This window comes from Cetorhinus maximus, chromosome 4 (assembly GCF_964194155.1).
Source record: "Cetorhinus maximus chromosome 4, sCetMax3.hap1.1, whole genome shotgun sequence".
NCBI classification, from domain to species: domain Eukaryota; kingdom Metazoa; phylum Chordata; class Chondrichthyes; order Lamniformes; family Cetorhinidae; genus Cetorhinus; species Cetorhinus maximus.
Window position 1 is genome coordinate 23337085 of NC_135882.1, and position 18191 is coordinate 23355275.

The 18191-nt window shown below is 41.2% G+C and overlaps 1 protein-coding gene across 2 annotated transcripts in view; it reads right to left on the reverse strand.

Moving 5' to 3' along the window:
• Positions 1 to 18191, reverse strand: part of rttn (rotatin) — a 213179-nt gene that overhangs the window by 138443 nt on the left and 56545 nt on the right. For both annotated transcript variants that reach the window (XM_078540041.1, XM_078540040.1), the window contains exons 12-16: positions 12777 to 12947; positions 7358 to 7570; positions 4556 to 4668; positions 2421 to 2547; positions 1083 to 1208 (exon numbers count right to left, since the gene is read on the reverse strand). In XM_078540041.1, the coding sequence (XP_078396167.1) occupies positions 1083 to 1208; positions 2421 to 2547; positions 4556 to 4668; positions 7358 to 7570; positions 12777 to 12947 (750 nt within the window). The remainder of the gene's footprint in view (positions 1 to 1082; positions 1209 to 2420; positions 2548 to 4555; positions 4669 to 7357; positions 7571 to 12776; positions 12948 to 18191) is intronic.

Consider the following 18191-nt stretch of genomic DNA (forward strand, 5'->3'; position numbering starts at 1 on the left):
TGACGAGGTTCTCTTATGAGGAAAGGCTGGGCCTGTACTCATTGGAGTTTAGAAGAATAAGAGGTGATTTTATTGAAAGATTTAAAATCCTGAGGGGGCTTGACAAGGTAGATACTGAGAGGATGTTTCCCTTCATAGAACCATAGGAAAGTTACAACACAGAAAGAGGCCATTCAGCTCATCGTGTCTGCGCCAGCTGAAAAATAAAAAAAACTAGCTGCCCATTTTAACCCACCTTCCAGCACTGGTCCGTAAACTTGCAGGTTACAGCACTTTAGGTGCAGATCCAGCTGCTTTTTAAATGTGGGAATCTAGAACTGGGAACACAGTTTCAGAACAAGAGGTCTCCCATTTATCACTGAGTTGAGAAGAATTTTTTTCTCTTGAGAGGGTTGTTAATCTTTGTAATTCTCTACTCGAGAATAGTAGAGACTGGGTCATTAAATATATTCAAGGCTGAGCCAGACAGAGTTTTGACCTACAAAGGGGGTCAAGGGTTATCGGGGGTAGATAGGAAAATGGAGTTGAGGGCATAATCAGATCCGCCTTGATCTTATCGAATGGTGGAGCAGGCTTGAAATGCTGAATGGCCTAGCCCTGCTCCTAATTCTTAAAAATGTCTTATGCTCTTTGAGCAAACAAAGTTCAGGGGAGTTTTAATAGATGCGTTCAAAGTTTTGAAGGATTTTAGTAGAGCAAATATGGAGAAACTGTTTCCAATCGCTGAAGGATTGATAGCCAGAGGACACAGATTAAGTTAACTGGTAAAAGAACCAGATGAAAGATGAAAATAATGAGGATGTGGCTTGCACTCCCTGCAAAGGATATTGGAAGCAGATTCAATAGTAACTTTCAAAAAGAAATTGGATAAATACTTGAAGGGGAAAAATTTAAGACAGTGGGGAAAGGGCAAGGGGGTGGGACTAAATGGATAGCTCTTTCAAAGAGCTGGCACAGGTATGATGGGTTGAATGGCCTCCTCCTGTGCTCTCATTCTACTATTCCCCTCTTGTCATAGCTTATTCACGCTCCAAATCACCCTTCTACTTTGTACATAATCATTTAATGATCTAAATAACCACCTGTTCAGTTGAGTCCTGTAGGCCAAATGTGCATATTTCATACAAAACCCGAGGATGGAGAAGGAAATGAACACCTTGAGAAACTGATGATACTGGCTTGGTAACGTTGTGGATTCCTAAGCAATCCTTCATAAGAAAAAGGTAAATAAAAATTATTAATGTTTCAAGACCAAGATCTACATCTGCTAGCCAATGGTATTTCCACAATATACTGGGGAAAAACTTTAATGGTTACCCACAAAATTACTATGCTGCCTTCATGAAAAATCATCTTCTGATAGAACAGAATCAATATTAATATTACATTAAACATGTTGCAGCTTTAGGCTCATCTCACCTTAGCGCAATGCTAGTTCTTTCAACTGAATTAAAAGGTTTTGAGTTCATGCCCCACACCAGGACTTTACTAGACTGACACTTTAATGCAATATTGTGGAATGCGATACTGTTAAAATACCATCTTTTGAATGAATCATAAGAAGTGAGGCTCATCTACTTGTACAGGTGGGTGCAAAATAAATCATGTTGCACTGAGGAAACGCAGGGGAGGTTTTATGGCTTCTGGACCACCATTTGTCCCTCAATCACCACCATCAGAAAAAGATTATTTGCTCATTTATCACACTCCTGCTTGCGGGGCTCCCTGTGTGCAAATCAGCTACATCAAAAATAGCCATTACATTTCAAAGGTAATTCTTTGGCTGTGAAGTTCTTGAGATGTCCTAATTGGTTCAGGTTAAACTCATGGCTGAGCTCTCTTATTGGTTCAGTTTTTCTAATATCTCTCACTGGTTAAAATAATGTGAGGTCACAATAGCTCCTTGCTTCATTCTCCACAGCAAACTCAAAGATACATAAGCACAGAACTGAGTCTCAAGTTACCTTCATAACACAGACCAGCAGACTCTGTTCTTTAGTGCCCGAGACTTCCACCAGCAACCTTCACCATCCTTACCCATCAGTCTTCGACTCTCTTGCAGTTTGATAGGCAGTGTGCTTGTGATGTGTTTACTCGCTGTCCAGCCTCGACCCAAACCCCCTGCTTTTCCCCAGCCTCAGTGCCCACCTCAACTTGCCTGGCCTCATCTTCAGCCAATATGCAACATTATTGAAGACTACACAGAATTTTATAACAGGCCATTCAACCCAAAAAGTCTATACGAATGTTCATGCTTCCACATGAGGATTCTCCCACCTTTACTTTATCTCACCCAATCAATATATCCTTCCATTCCTTTCTCCCTCATGTGCTTACCTAGGTTCCCCTTAAGTGCATAAGTATATTAGTAAAAGTAAAATCTACAGGTTGTTAACAGGTCAAAGTTGTTTTTAGCTCACCTTCACAAGATTTAAAGAACAGCGATAAGACTCGACTTTAATAGATGGCAAGGGATGAGACAAAAATTTCAGGAACACTTTCTGACTCTCTCCTTGAAGTATTGGGCTGGCCTGTACAGATTTGGAACTGTGGGGAGACAAAAAGCAACAATATTCTTCAAAGTTTCCCAAGCATAGTACATTTCCTTCCTGACCAGAATAAAACGTGCCAGCTGCTAATATTTCAAAACAAACATTTTTTCAATATTAGTGCATAATTATTTCAATACAATGAAAGCCAAACATTGTGGATGCTGGAAATCTGAAATAAAAACAAAAATTGCTGGAAAAACTCAGCAGGTCTGGCAGCACTGAAGACGAGTCATACGGACTCGAAATGTTAACTCTATTTCTCTCTCAACAGATGCTGCCAGACCTGCTGAGTTTTTCCAGCATCCGCAGTATTTTGCTTTCAAAATTTCAAATTATAAGTTTTTAAAATCTAGCAATTAAAAACTGAAGGAATGATACTCCACATTTGTAACAATTAAGTTTCAGTGTCAGAGAGGTTATTTGGCAGTAGTTAACACTTATTATACAATTAAAAGTGTACCTAGACTGAAATAGATAAAAAATTAACTTATTGTAAAGTGCATTTCAATGGTGAGGCAAATAGCAAACAGTCCTTTTTTATGTGACTAACAGCAGAGTGGCATAAATTGGACACAAATTTTGGATATTTGAGGTAACTACATGTTCTGCCTGTTGGCTGAAGTTGCTGCACGGTTTACACATAAATGATAGCAAATGCCATTAACCTCACAGCTATTTTGACAGCAAATTAGGGTCCTTTTATATGCCTACTTTAATTGAACATAAAAACTGCTATTTATACAAGTTGTACAATTGTGCAAAAAAAAGTATACATAGTTCAAAAGACATTTTTCCAAGTAGCATTTCCAACTTGGTCTCAGCATCATATTGCCAACAAAAAGTTCTGAGAACCTTTAGCTGAATGGAGATATGGCGTGGTATTTGGATTTAGCATAGAATATCTGAATAATTGAAACATTATGTTGACTTATCAGCAAGGTAAAATTGCCAGGTAGCCACTGGAGGGGTGGGAGTGGGGGAGCGGAGACTCGAAGAGAACACCAGGAGGAAGTTGGGTTGCTCCACCGCAACTGCTAGTGGTCACAAAGTAGCATCATCAGGGACCTATCTATCCTTTCTGCTGACAGAATAGTATTAAGAGCTTAAGGATAATAAATAAGCAAAAATTAGGGCAAGGAACAAGGATCTGTTATGGCAATTTGAAGCTGAATCAATAACATTTTTTTATGCATCCTCTTTCCCCTGAGAAAAAGGTGAGCCACCTTCTTAGATGCAACTGAATAGTTTGCCAGGCCATTTCAGAGGACAGTTAAGAGTCAATCACATTGTTGTAGATCTGGAGTCACATACATGTCAGGCCTGGTAATGACAGCAGATTTGATTCCCTAAAAAAAAGGACATTAGTGAGCCAGGCAAGATTTTTAAAAAATGACAATTCAGTAATACCAAAGGCACTACTACTGATAGTAGTGTTTTATTCCAATTTTTGTATTTAATTAATTGAATTTAAAATCTTCTGCTGTGAGGGTGAGATTTGAACTCATGTCTCTAAATCCTTAGCCCAGGCTCCTAAATTACTAATCCAGTAAAATAACTAATGCTACCACATACCTTAAATTACTGCCAAAAATGTATTCAAAATAATTGAGAAAATTTATAATTCATTCACTTTGAACAATAGATATAGAATAGATTTTTTTTTAGAAAGACGTTGCAAACTGTATTGACACCCATAATGGAATAATAAAGTTAAAGGTCTACATGTTTAAGGACGATCATTCACAATCTACACTGGAGTGCACCATCCCTTCAACAGGTAACCAAACTAATCGCATTCATTTTCAGTGTAGACAAAAGAATCTGATTTGCTAAACTATTCCAAGAAGATAGCTTTAACATATTCTAATGAATCAAAGAAGTGACATTGCTTGGGTTCTATTGATGAGAAACTGTGTTTAGAAAAGTGGCTTTGTTAGTCCTTGACATAATCCTGTTTCTGCATTAGGGGAAGAGCAATCTCAATGAGAAATCCCATTCTTTACATTTCTGAGCAGATTTCAATATATTTTTGGATCAGCTGTAGCTGCTGATGATAGGGAAGGCTGGTCAGAGCCTGGTCTGCGAACTCAATCAGGTCCATAAGATTCCTTTCACCCTAGAAAAAGAAAAGTGTAATTAGGTGGCAAAGATTCTTTTCACTATTCAAAAAATATTTACATCAAGTAAACCACATACTATATACTAAAGACAGCATTTGAAATCAGGGTACCATTATTATTCAACTATGGAAGATGCCAAAAAACAAAAAGTTGCCAAACTATTACTTTGCATCACCAAAAAATGCTGTATTATTTACAAATGGCATCAGTACAATGATGATGGTGCGTGGGTACTCTGGCCTTTCTGTAGTGACAAAAAAATGGAATCTCTTTTTATTAAGCACCAGTGAAATATAGCAAACTGTAAATGTTTCAACAGTTGCATAGCATTCTTATTTTAATGTGAAATCTTAACTATTTTGAAAACAAACAATTCACAGGTTTTTGTTGAGCTAAGTTCAAAATGTATCTGTATTTGCCGTAGAAATTGTAGCTACAACTGATGAAGACTTTAAAAAGAAATTGTAACACTCGTCATCATCATCCTTCCCTCGATTAGAGATGACGTCTATTCAGGGTCACAAGTTTCTGCCATGGGTCTGTGTGTGACTGAATGGACTCTTTTTCAACCCACAGATCTTTGGGCACGGGGGCAGGACGTCCCATAAGGAAGTGGGATCCAGAGTGCAGGGTTAGCACTTTTCTTCTTTACGGCTGCTCTGTCTCATCATTAAGGCGTTGGGACTCGAAGCATGATGCAGATTGCTGAACAAGTTGTTGCAATTCCGAGCTACTGGCAGCAAGCTCCTTCCAATCATTAAGGTCAATGGTGTTGAGCTTCAGAGTGTCTTTGAAGCTTTTTCTTTGTCCTGCCCTGGAACATTGGCCATTTCAGAATGGAGACCTGGCAGGGTAGATTATTTCCAGCCATATGGACACAGTGGTCAGTTCTTAAAACACTAGCCAGTCTACTTAAGTCTAATTTCCATGAGTTTTGCCTGAATGCCTGTAGACCTAGCTTCAAGAAGGTCACTAGCATTGGTCTGATAATCCTCCCGTCGAATCTGGAGGGTGTGGCAGAGGTACTGCTGACAGAATTTCTTTAACGCTCCTGGGTGTCGCTGATACACAATCTAGATTTTTGCTGCAGTACAGAAGCGTGGTAACGACAACTACTTTGTATACAAAGACTTTTGCTCAATTGTGGAGTTCTTTGCTGTCAAACACTTGCAACCATAATTTGTAAAAGGTTGAACTGATGCAGCTGATCCAATGAAGGATCTCCTCGTCAATCATGTCTGTAGCGTGAGGTGACTACCGAGGTACAAGAAGTGATCAACATGTTCCGGAGTCTCTCCTTCAACATATATGGGGGGTGGACTATTTGGCTGACAAGGTTTGGGTTGATTTATGAGTTTTATTTTGGCAACATCCAAGGGCAGGCAGAGTTTCTTGGCTGGAGAATTTAAGAAATCGAGAATGGCTTGCAAATCTGGTGCAGTGTGGGCAACAACACTGTAGTCATCCGCAAACTGTAGATCATAATATCTATGGTGGTCAGTTTAGTTTTGGCATTTCTGTCTAGACGGTATTTAATACTCAGAGGGCTGTTGACCTTTGATGAGGTGAATAGCCACCGTCAGGTAGATTGTGAATAGTTCGGGGGCTATCACACAAGCCTTGTTTTCCCTAGTCTGGAAACTATCATGGTATTTCCCTCTTGCTGACCGTAGGGAAAATGCAGACATGCACTCTCCTGAATCGCCTACTCCCTGTGGCTGAGATACATTGTGGCTTTAGCTCTTCCAGAGGAACTTCTGACATGGTATTTGTTGCCAGACAATTCAAAAAAAAAATCAAGAATAACACCAGAGAATCTTCATTGCATTCATTGACCTGACCTAAGCATCTGACACAGTCAATTTCAGTAAATGGACTGTGCTACAATGATTTGGATGTTCAAGAAACTTCTTCACAATTCTGCAATTGCTTTATGATGATATGACTGCAACTGTCTCGAGTGGGAGATCTGAAACAGGTCTCTTCAAAATCCGGACTATAATAATATAATTAATATCAAAATGCAAATCTTGTGCCATTGATATTTTCTTCAGGTTCTTAAATTATTTATCTTTATTTGACAGTTATCTAACTTTTTTGAAAAAAAGCATAGTTTCATGCAGGAAGATTTCTGTTCAAAAACTAAACAAGAATTTATACTAATAAATACCACTTCACAAATACATCAACTCAAGGAGTGCCCTTGAGCAATGGCAAATCAATATAGCATGTACTATAAACAGAAAATTGAGAGAGTTTAGCATTTATGGTTCATAAAGTGGGCATTGTTAGAAGAAAAATATCAGAGGTTACTCTCCTATATCTCTCAAACCAGATTAAATGACATTGGCATAAGCCTGGTAGCATCTCTCTTACATCATTCTTCTGAACAGTGGTGCAAAAGTACAAAAAACATTTCTTTTTAATTTAAAATAGGGTTTAAATTTCTGAAAATTACATATATTAATGCTTGAAAGTAACAGAGTTGCAAAAACACACAATGATGTAATGTCCGAGAACAAATAACCTGATGTACCCTTTCAATTAGAGCAATACATGAAAATATTCAATTGCCTTACTTGCTGTGTGAAAACAAGAACAAGATGCAAGATTTGCTCTTTGAAAGAAAAGTCAATTTCAACAAACGTTCTCAGACCTTATAAATAAACCAGCAGTAGTAATTACCTTCACTTCAACTTCCTTGATAAAAGTACACGTATACTCCATCGAGCGTGCCACCTCTGTGGCTCTCTTATACATCTTGTAACTCTCCGGGCTAACCTGTTCTAAGTAGACAGTGATGGACTCATGAATGCTGAGATAGCTTAAACGAAATGACATATCCAGGGACAGAAGATACAGAGCATTTCCTACGCTCTCTGGCAGAATCTCACTAGCCTGCAAGAGAATTAAAAACCTTAAGATAAATCACAAATGTAATTATTTCCAGCAAGGCATTAGAAAACTATAACTTAAACTGCACGCAGCATCCATCCTGGTGAACTTATTAACTCAGTGCCTTCTGAAGTGACTTTAATGCTCAATTTCATAAAATGAAAAGCTGCTTGAGCTACGGATTTGATTCTGTGAAAGATCAAAATATTTACATCCAGCAAAAACTACCATTTTAATTTAATTTAGCTTTATAGATACCTTATGCAAATAAGATTTGTTTTATTTTATAAAATAATTAATTTAGAGAGTATATTCTTCTATTATGATCCCTATACAAATGCATATATCTTTCCCCTATTGTATTGCAAAATTACACCAAGGGTCAGAATAGGGAACATTTTCAGTATCCCAAAGCTATAGAGAGACAAAGATAAATGATTCAAGGCTTCTGCACCAATGAAACCGGCTGGAAAGTGCATGTGCAGACAAACATCCAATAAAGACACCACAAAGCTTGACTGTGATGTTTCTCAGGACTGAATAACTTACTGACACCAAATGTTCCATTCATAATTGAAGTATGACCACTAAGAGGTGCTATAATAGAGAACTGAAAGAATTATGTTCAGCCCTCAGAGTTCACAAACCAGGAGTCAAGAAAGACTTTGAACCAAAAGAACAAAACAGGCTCTTTTGCAAAATCTTTGCAGCCAGTTTGAATTATGTCTCTTGGAACTATATGCCAAATAATCACTGTCATTAGGGCAGGAGCAGAGAAAAGTGGGATTGTGGGGGGCGGGGCATCGGTGCTAGGTATCTGCAAGATTAGTGTTTCTCAGTTATGCCTTTTTATAATAGCTTAATTATTAAAAACTGCTGATGGAAGCAGAAAAAACAACTAAATCCAAAGCTAGTTGTAACCAATATTTCAACTACCCTGTCAAGGCAACACAAAACACTCCATCCACAAACATTCACTCCCTCCACCATTGACGTACAGTGGCAGCAGTGTGTACCATCTACGAGATACACTGCAGAAATTCACCAAGCCTCCTTAGAACTTCCAAACCCACAACCACTACCACCTAGAAGGACAAGGGCAACAGATAGATGGGAACACCACCACCTGGAGGTTCCCCTCCAAGTAACTCACCATCCTAGCTTGGACATATATCACCATTCCGGCTTGGACATATATCACCATTCCTTCACTGTCGCTGGGTCAAAATCCTGGAACACCCTCCCTAAGAGCTCTGTGGGTGTACCTATACCACAAGGACTGCAGCAATTCAAGAAGGCATCTCACCACCATCTTCTCAGGGGCAATTAGGGATGGGCATTAAATGTTGGTCTTGCCAGCGACGCTCACCTCCCATGAACGAATAAAAGAAAACAAACTGGAAATATTACTCATTCATGGGATGTGGACATTACTTGCAAGGCCAGCATTTATTGCCCATCCCTATGCTTGTAAAAGTTGGGTGAGTCACCTTTTTTGAACCACTGCAATCCATGTGATTCAAGTACACCCATTTTGCCATTAGGGATGGAGTTCCAGGATTTTGACCCAGCGATGTGAAGGAGTGGGCGATATATATTCCAAATCTAAATGGTGTGTGACTTGGAGTGTCATAGTCATAATGGCACAGGAGGAGACTACTCAGTCCATAAAGGCCTTGCTGGAACTTGCAGGTAATGCTCCTATATGCCTACTGCCCTCATTCTTTTAAGTGATAGAGATCACAGGTTTGGAAGGTGCTATCCAAGGAGGCTTGGCGAGTTGCTGTAGTGCATCTTGTAGATGGTGCACATTGCTGTCACAGTGCATGAGTGGTGGAGGGAGTAAATGTTTAAGGTGTTGGCTGGCTTTCCAATCAAGCAGACTGCTTTGTCCTGATGATGTCAAGTTTTTTCTTTGGGTGTTGTGGGAGCTGCTTTCATTCAGGCAAGTGGAGAGTATTCCATCACATTCCTGACTTACATTTGTAGATGGTGGACAGGCTTTAGGAGTCAGGAGGCGAGTTATTCGCTGCAGAATTTCTAGCCTATGACCTGCCCTTGTAGCCACAATATTTATGTAGCTGGTCAACTTCAGTTTCATGCACTCACATGTTGGGCTCCATCATCATTGAGGATGGGAATGTTTACACAGTGGTAATGCCATGCGACATGATGGAGGGTATCCTCAATGTGAAGACAGGTCTCCACACCCACAAAGACTGTCAAGGTCATTCCTATCAATTCCATAATGGACAGATGCATCTGCGACAGGAAGAATGGTATGGGCAAGATCAAATAGGTATTTCCACTTGTCTTGGTTCTCTTATCATCTGCCGCAAGTCCAGACGGGCAGTTATGTCCTTTAGGACTCAATGGTCTCAGTTAGTAGTGATGCTGCTGAGCTAAATTATATAGATTCAGAACAGATCCTGCAACACAAAACTGGGCATCCTTGAGCTGTTGTGAGCCAGCAGCAGCAGAATTATATTCAACCACAATCTGACTTCATTGATCAGGATATCCCTCGCTCTTCCATTATCTTCAAGCCAGGAGGCCAACCCTAGTTCAATGACCAGTGTAAGAGTACATACCAGGAGCAGCACTAAGTGAACCTAAAAATGAGGTATGAATCTGGTGAAGCTACAACACAGAACTACATGCATGGTAAACAGCAGAAGCAGCATGTGATTGATAGAGCTAAGTGATCCCATAACTAACAGATCAGAGATCTGCAGTTTTGCTATATCCAGTCGTGAATGTTGGTGGATAACTAAAATACCTGGAGGAGAAGGTTCCACTATCATCTCCATCCTCAGTGATGGACACTGAAGGCCCCCACCCAGAGTACATTTTGTGCTCTTGCTACTCTAAATGCTCCTTCCAAAGGGGTTTTTAATCATTGCATTAATGTTATTTCCATTTGTGCGTGCAATCATATTCAGTTTCTGAATATTATTATATTAGAGTAGTTCTACATAAAAATGTCTGTTTCTGTCCTGCTGCTAACAAATGACTGAACACACAGCCTTGGAACCTGACATTTGTGTTATTAGAAGTGGCATCTTGTATCAGTTTTTGATAGTAAGCCAGATTGAAACCAAACTTCAAAGGATTTTTCTTGATTAAATCTCAAAGACAGCATGATTTTTTGAACTGTGCTTTGGCATAGGCAGGGGTGGGGCAGGAGTGGAAGGTCTGTTTGCTGTATTTTTTTTCAGAAATGCATCAGAAAAGAAAGTTATTAGGAGAAGACTCAAGACAGATTTCTCATGTTTGATTTATGGGAATCAAGACCGAGTGTACAATCTAAAGTTTGGTTGTGTACTGTGTCTCTTCTAATTTCACACAGCATATCCTGTAAAGGAAGCTTGGATTTTTAACAACACTTAAAGATGTGCAAAATTATGCTCATCTGTTTGTGGTCCCTACAATATACCCCTGGGATTTTGGAATATACATATGGCAGGGATCATAATTACTTGAAGTTTATCATAACTCAAAATTATTGCAGGTGAAGATAATTTTTGGGAAGTTCCTTAAAGCCAAACCATTAATATTTTCATCTCCCTAAGGTCACGTGGCTCCAGAGTTATTCTCAAGACTAACTCTAATGATCATCCCCATGAAATTAATGGATCTGCTCCAGACTGAACACAGCTCTTCCTCATAATGGGGAGCACACAACAGCTGGAGGAGGAAGTAACAAAATGGCTGGTTTTAGTTTAGATTGAAAATACCATTATATTCAGTATGAACAAAGCAATATGAATTGATGAGAATTTTTAAGGATCTGCCCTCACTTAATATTGACATGCTATTGCCCCGAGGGTTGCAGGCATAAGCATGCTTGTGATATAATTCATCTAGAAAATGCAGTTTGTTTTGTTCCCATCAAGTCATGGTCTGTATTTGGTACATAGGCCAAAATGCTAGTTTGCTTGAAACAGTCACAATTTCTTTCTCTTGGAGGAAACCTTTGGAAACTAACACAACCCATAAACTTGACCCTGTAACACAGTCAAAACTCTCAGTAACTTCAGTAACTCAGTAGAAAGCATATCACTCATTGTAGGATATTTATTTTACGATAAGTTAAACAACACAATTCTCAAGTTGCTTACCCCTTCGGTCTTAAGTTCCCTTGAACAATGTCATAATTTTAAAATCTTGATTTTGATTGGTGTACCAGTAAGTCTGATAGATTAGCAGTCCCTGTTTAGATTGCCTGATCCCAGAAGGTAACGAGGAAAGTAACCAATGTGATTTCAGACCCATTTGTCACTAAAATTCACTGGAGACATCACATTGTAATTTTATTCTGCTCTCAGTCTCAGTTCAGTGAGCTAGGTTTTTTGTAACAGGCAATTTAATTCTTAAAATCATACACATGATGATGCCATGCTTAGCTTCTAAATGTAGACAACTGCACTATGTATAGAGATACTGTGCAGAATGAAGCAAGTGTACACCCTACTAACAGTATGCTGCAGCATCAAGGGAGCTCCAAAGAGACAAGCTTCTTGAGAATTCTGTATTGTTTCAAGTTATTTCAAAACAAATTTTCTGCACTAAGTGATATGCGGTCTTCCTGAGAGTTACTAGCCCTATTTCTTGGCTGCTTTACAGGAAAAGATTATGGGTTGCGTTAATTATTTCCAACGATTCACTCAAAGAGTAAATTTTGCGATTAGTAAGCGCAAGCTAGCATTTTATCCCATATCACATTCACAGACCAAGACTAAATGGGAAAAACACAGTGCTTTTTTCAAATTATCATTGTGAGTTACACTAGCTTATCAATATTAATGGAAGGAAATCCTTCAAAATTCTCATCAACTGATATTGCCTTGCTCAGCTAACCATTTCCATTGTCTGCACCCAGTGCACTATTATGCCATGCACTTTACATGGTGAATAGTCAGTTAAAATGGCAGTTATAAAAGACCAAAAGGGAAATCATAAATTCAAAAAATTAGAATCATCAGTATACTTCAGAATCAAGGATCAATATTGCAAATATTAATATACCAAGAAACTATGACAGCCCTCAAACCATAGTTATTCATATACTCAAAAGTACACACAGATGTAAATATAGATCTCATTGTACATGAGGTCCAGTTTTTTTAATCTATTGGAAATAACTGACAATTATTACTTATTATGACCCTAACTGTTAATGTAAAAATGTACAAGATCATCATCTCACCTTCTCCACAGGGAGAATTATCTGTAGCAGACGTACAGTGAATAATGCAATGCTGACAAATGCCATTCGGTGATGCACTATAGTAGCCTCTGGCTGCTCTGCAGTAATGCTGCTGTTGTGATAGCCGAGAGCTTCCCCTAAAGCATCCAAGCTTGCTATCAGGCTTTCCTTCTGTAAACAGCAGGAATGAAAAATATTATTGCTTCTCATAGATCAATAACACTGGCTAATTACATGCTGCAACAGGTTATCCAAGCTATAATGGTTTTCTTAAACAAAATCTAAGAATGTACAGATATCAGTTGGTGCTGAGAAAGGGACAATTAAGCATTTAGTAATAAAAGTAACAACTTAAGTAACTATTCAAAAACATGTATTTGTCTGAAAGTAAGAACATAAGAGCCACAGCTGAAAAATAATTACGTGATCTAACGAAGCTTATTTTCTCATACTTCAACTCACCCGACCTGCCAATCCAATATTATATTTTGAATGAGTGCCCTTGACTATTACCTTACCGGGCACATTATATAAGCTTACCTTATATTTTTACCTGTCGTAGGGAAAATGTTATAAGCTATTCTTCAAGGGGTTATAGCAGGGCACTTGGATAAGCTCAAGGTCATCAAGCAGAGTCAACATGGTTTTGTGAAAGGGAAATCATGTTTCACCAACTTATTGGAGTTTTTTGAGGAAGTGACATGTGCTGTGGATAAAGGGGAACTGGTAGATGTACTGTACTTAGATTTCCAGAAGGTGTTTGATAAAGAGCCACATCGAAGGTTATTGCAGAAGCTCATGGTAGAGGGAGTAACTTATTGGCATGGATAGAAGATTGGCTGACTAACAGGAACAAGAGAGTAGGCATAAATGGGTCTTTTTCAGGTTGGCAGGGTGTAATGAGTGGTGTGCCATGGGGATCAGTGCTGGGACCTCAACTGTTCACAATTTATATAAGTGACTTGGATGAAGGGATGGATGGGATGCCAAATTTGCTGATGACACAAAGATAGATAGGATAGATAGAGGGCATAAGGAAGCTACAAAAAGATATGGATAGGTTAAATGAATGGACAAAGATCTGGCAAATGGTATATAATGTGGGAAAATGTGAAATTGTCCATTATGGCAAGAAGAATAAAAGAGAAGCATATTATCTAAATGGTGAGAGATTGCAGAGCTGAGGTACAGAGGGATCTGGGTGTCCTAGTGCATGAATCACAAAAAGCTAGTATGCAAATAATTAGGAAAGCCAATAGAATGTTATCATTTATTGTGCGGAGAATTGAATACAAAAGTAGGGAGGTTATGCTTTAGTTGTTCAGGATACTAGTGAGACCACATTTGGAGTACTGTGTACAGTATTGGTCACCTTATTTAAGGAAGGATGTAAATGCTTGGAAACAGTTTAGAGAAGGTTTACCAAACTAATACCTGGAATGGGTGGGTTGTCTTATGAAGAAAGTTTGGGCAGACTAGGCTTGTATCTGCTGGAGTTAAAAGTAAGAGGCGATTTGGTTGTTGATTGAAACATAAGATCCTGAGAGGTCTTGACAAGGGTGGATACGGAGAGGGTTTCTTTTGTGGAAGAATCTAGAACTAAGGGTCACTGTTTAAAAATAAGGGGGCATCCATTTAAAACAGAGATGAGGGGAAATTTTTCACTGAGGGTCGTGAGTCTTTGGAACTCTCTTCCCGAAAAGATGGTGGAAGCAGAGTCTTTGAATATTTTTAAGGTAGAGGTGGATAAATTCTTGGTGAGCTAGAGGGTGATAGGTTATCGGCGGTAGGTGGGATACATTTTCAGGTTACTTTCAGATCATCCATGATCTTATTAAATGGCAGAGCAGGTTCAAGGGGCTGAATGGCCTACTCCTGCTCCTTGTTCGTATGCACGTATTATCTTGAGGTGTGATCTAATCAAATAGAGTTCCTTGGGGTAATGTCCTAGGCCCAACCATATCAGCTGCTTCATCAATGACCTTTCTTACATCATAAGGTCAGGAATGGGGATGTTTACTGATGATTGCACAATGATCAGCACCATTCGTGACTTCTCAGACACTGAAGCAGTTCATGTCCAAATGCAGCAAGACCTGGTCAAATTCCAAGCTTGGGCTAACAAGTGGAAAGTAACATTCATGCCACACAAGTGCCAGGCAATGACTATCTCGAACAAGAGAGAATCTGTCGCCCCTTGATGTTCAATGGCATTACCATCACTGAATCCCCCACTATCAACATCCTGGGTGTCATCACTGACCAGAAACTGAACTGGACTATTCTGAGATCCACACTCAGTGCCATGCGCCGCCATATGAACACACTCGACCTCTCCCTCCAGCAGCACCGCCGCACCCTTTTTCAAAGCTGCGCGTGCCCCCAGTTTCATTTTATTCTTCGCCTCATCCGTCGCCTCAGCAAGAAACTTTTTCTCTTTCTCTCAAGTGCTAAGGAACGCAAGCTCCAACAACTCATCGACAGCAACACCCATCTGGGACCCTCCACCCCTGCTTGTCCCTCCGTCCCCACCCCATCTTCCAATCCCAGCCCCAGCCGCGTATTCACTATACCCCCTGACCTTCCCCTCTCCGATGCTGAACGTTCAGTGCTCAGCAAAGGACTTAGCTTCATACCCTTACGCCCTCATCTCAATGAATTTCGGGCTCGGCATGATGCTGAACTCTTCTTCCGCCGTCTTCGTCTCCGTACTCACTTCTTTGGGCAGGAGTCCTCTCCCTGCTCAACGGATCCTTTTACCCACCTCCAATATTCTCCCTCCACCTGGACCCCTCCCTCTGGATTCTTACCTTCTCTTGATCTTTTCATTGAGAACTGTCGGCGTGACATTAGCCGTCTCAATTTCTCTGCTCCTCTCACCCATTCTAATCTGTCTCTCTCTGAACTTACTGCACTCCGTTCTCTCAGGTCCAACCCCAACATTGTCATCAAACCCGCTGACAAGGGTGGTACTGTTGTTGTCTGGCGCACTGACCTCTACATCGCGGAGGCTGAGCGTCAACTCGCAGACACTTCCTCCTACCTCTCCCTGGACCATGACCCCACCACAGAACATCAAGCCATTGTTTCCAGTACCGTCACTGACCTCATCTCCTCTGGAGATCTTCCTCCCACAGCTTCCAACTTGATAGTCGCCCAACCTCGGACGGCCCGCTTCTGCCTCCTACCCAAAATCCACAAACAGAACTGTCCTGGCAGACCGATCGTGTCAGCCTGTTCCTGCCCCACGGAACTCATTTCTCGTTATCTTGACTCCCTTCTCTCTCCCCTTGTCCAGTCCCTTCCCACCTACATCCGTGATTCCTCTGACACCTTACGTCACATCAACAATTTCCAGTTCCCTGGCCCCAACCGCTTCCTCTTCACCATGGATGTCCAATCCCTCTACACCTCCATCCCCCACCAGGATGGTCTGAGGGCCCTTAGCTTCTTCCTTGAACAGAGGCCCCAACAATCCCCATCCACCACTACTCTCCTCCGTCTGGCTGAACTTGTTCTCACACTTAACAATTTCTCCTTTAACTCCTCTCACTTCCTCCAAATAAAAAGTGTGGCTATGGGTACCTGCATGGGCCCCAGCTATGTCTGTCTCTTTATGGGGTATGTGGAACATTCCTTGTTCCAGTCCTACTCCGGCCCCCTCCCACAATTCTTTCTCCGGTACATCGATGATTACTTCGGTGCTGCTTCATGCTCTTGTCGGGACCTGGAAAAATTTATTAATTTTGCTTCCAATCTCCACCCCTCCATCATCTTCACATGGTCCATCTCTGACACTTCTCTTCCCTTCCTTGACCTCTCTGTCTCAATTTCTGATGATAGACTGTCCACCAATATCCATTACAAGCCTACCGACTCCCACAGCTACCTCGACTACAGCTCCTCACACCCCGCTTCCTGTAAGGACTCCATCCCATTCTCTCAGTTCCTTCGCCTCCGTCGCATCTGTTCTGATGACGCTACCTTCAAAAACAGCTCCTCTGACATGTCCTCCTTCTTCCTTAACCGAGGTTTTGCACCCACGGTCGTTGACAGGGCCCTCAACCGTGTCCGGCCCATATCCCGCGCATCCGCTCTCACGCCTTCTCCTCCTTCCCAGAAACATGATAGGGTCCCCCTTGACCTCACTTATCACCCCACCAGCCTCCGCTTTCAAAGGATCATCCTCCGCCATTCCCGCCAACTCCAGCATGATGTCACCACCAAACACATCTTCCCTTCACCCCCCCCGTGGCATTCCGTAGGGATCGTTCCCTCCGGGACACCCTGGTCCACTCCTCCATCACCCCCTACTCCTCAACCCCCTCCTATGGCACCTCCCCATGCCCACGCAGAAGATGCAACACCTGCCCCTTCACTTCCTCTCTCCTCACCGTCCAAGGGCCCAAACACTCCTTTCAAGTGAAGCAGCATTTCACTTGCATTTCCCCTAACTTACTCTACTGCATTCGTTGCTCCCAATGTGGTCTCCTCTACATTGGAGAGACCAAACGCAAACTGGGCGACCGCTTTGCAGAACACCTGCGGTCTGTCCGCAAGAAAGACCCAAACCTCCCTGTCGCTTGCCATTTTAACACTCCACCCTGTTCTCTTGCCCACATGTCTATCCTTGGCTTGCTGCTTTGTTCCAGTGAAGCCCAACGCAAACTGGAGGAACAGCACCTCATCTTCCGACTAGGCACTTTACAGCCTTCCGGGCTGAATATTGAATTCAACAACTTTAGATCTTAAACTCCCCCTCCCCCCATCCCCACCCCGTTTCACCCCCCTCCCCCCCTTTTTTTTCAATAATTTATATAGATTCTTCTTTTCCCACCTATTTTCATTATTTTTAAATCTAAAACTAAAACTTTGTTAGTCTTTCCACCCCACCCCCACTAGAGCTGTACCTTGAGTATCCTGCCTTCCATTCTTAATTAGCACTTTTCTTAGATAATATCACCACCGTCAACACCTCTTTGATCCTTTTGTCTGTGACATCTTTTGATTATCTGCTCCTATCACTGCTTGCTTACCCCAACAATCACCCCACCCTCAACTTCTCTCTCCCCCCGACCCCCACCTTAGACCAGCTTATATTTCACCTCTCTCCTAACTATACTCAGTTCTGCCGAAGGGTCGTGAGGACTCGAAACGTTAACTGATTTCTTCTCCACCGATGCTGCCAGACCTGCTGAGTTTTTCCAGGTAATTCTGTTTTTGTTTTGGACTATAAATACTGTTGCTATAAGAGGAGGTCGGAGACTAGGAATCCTGTGACAAGTAACTCACCTCCTGACTCCCAAAAGCCTGTCCACCATCTACAAGGCACAGGTCAGGAGTGTGATAAAATACTCTCCACTTACCTGGATGACTGCAACTCCAACAAAAATCAAGAAGCTTGACACCACCCAG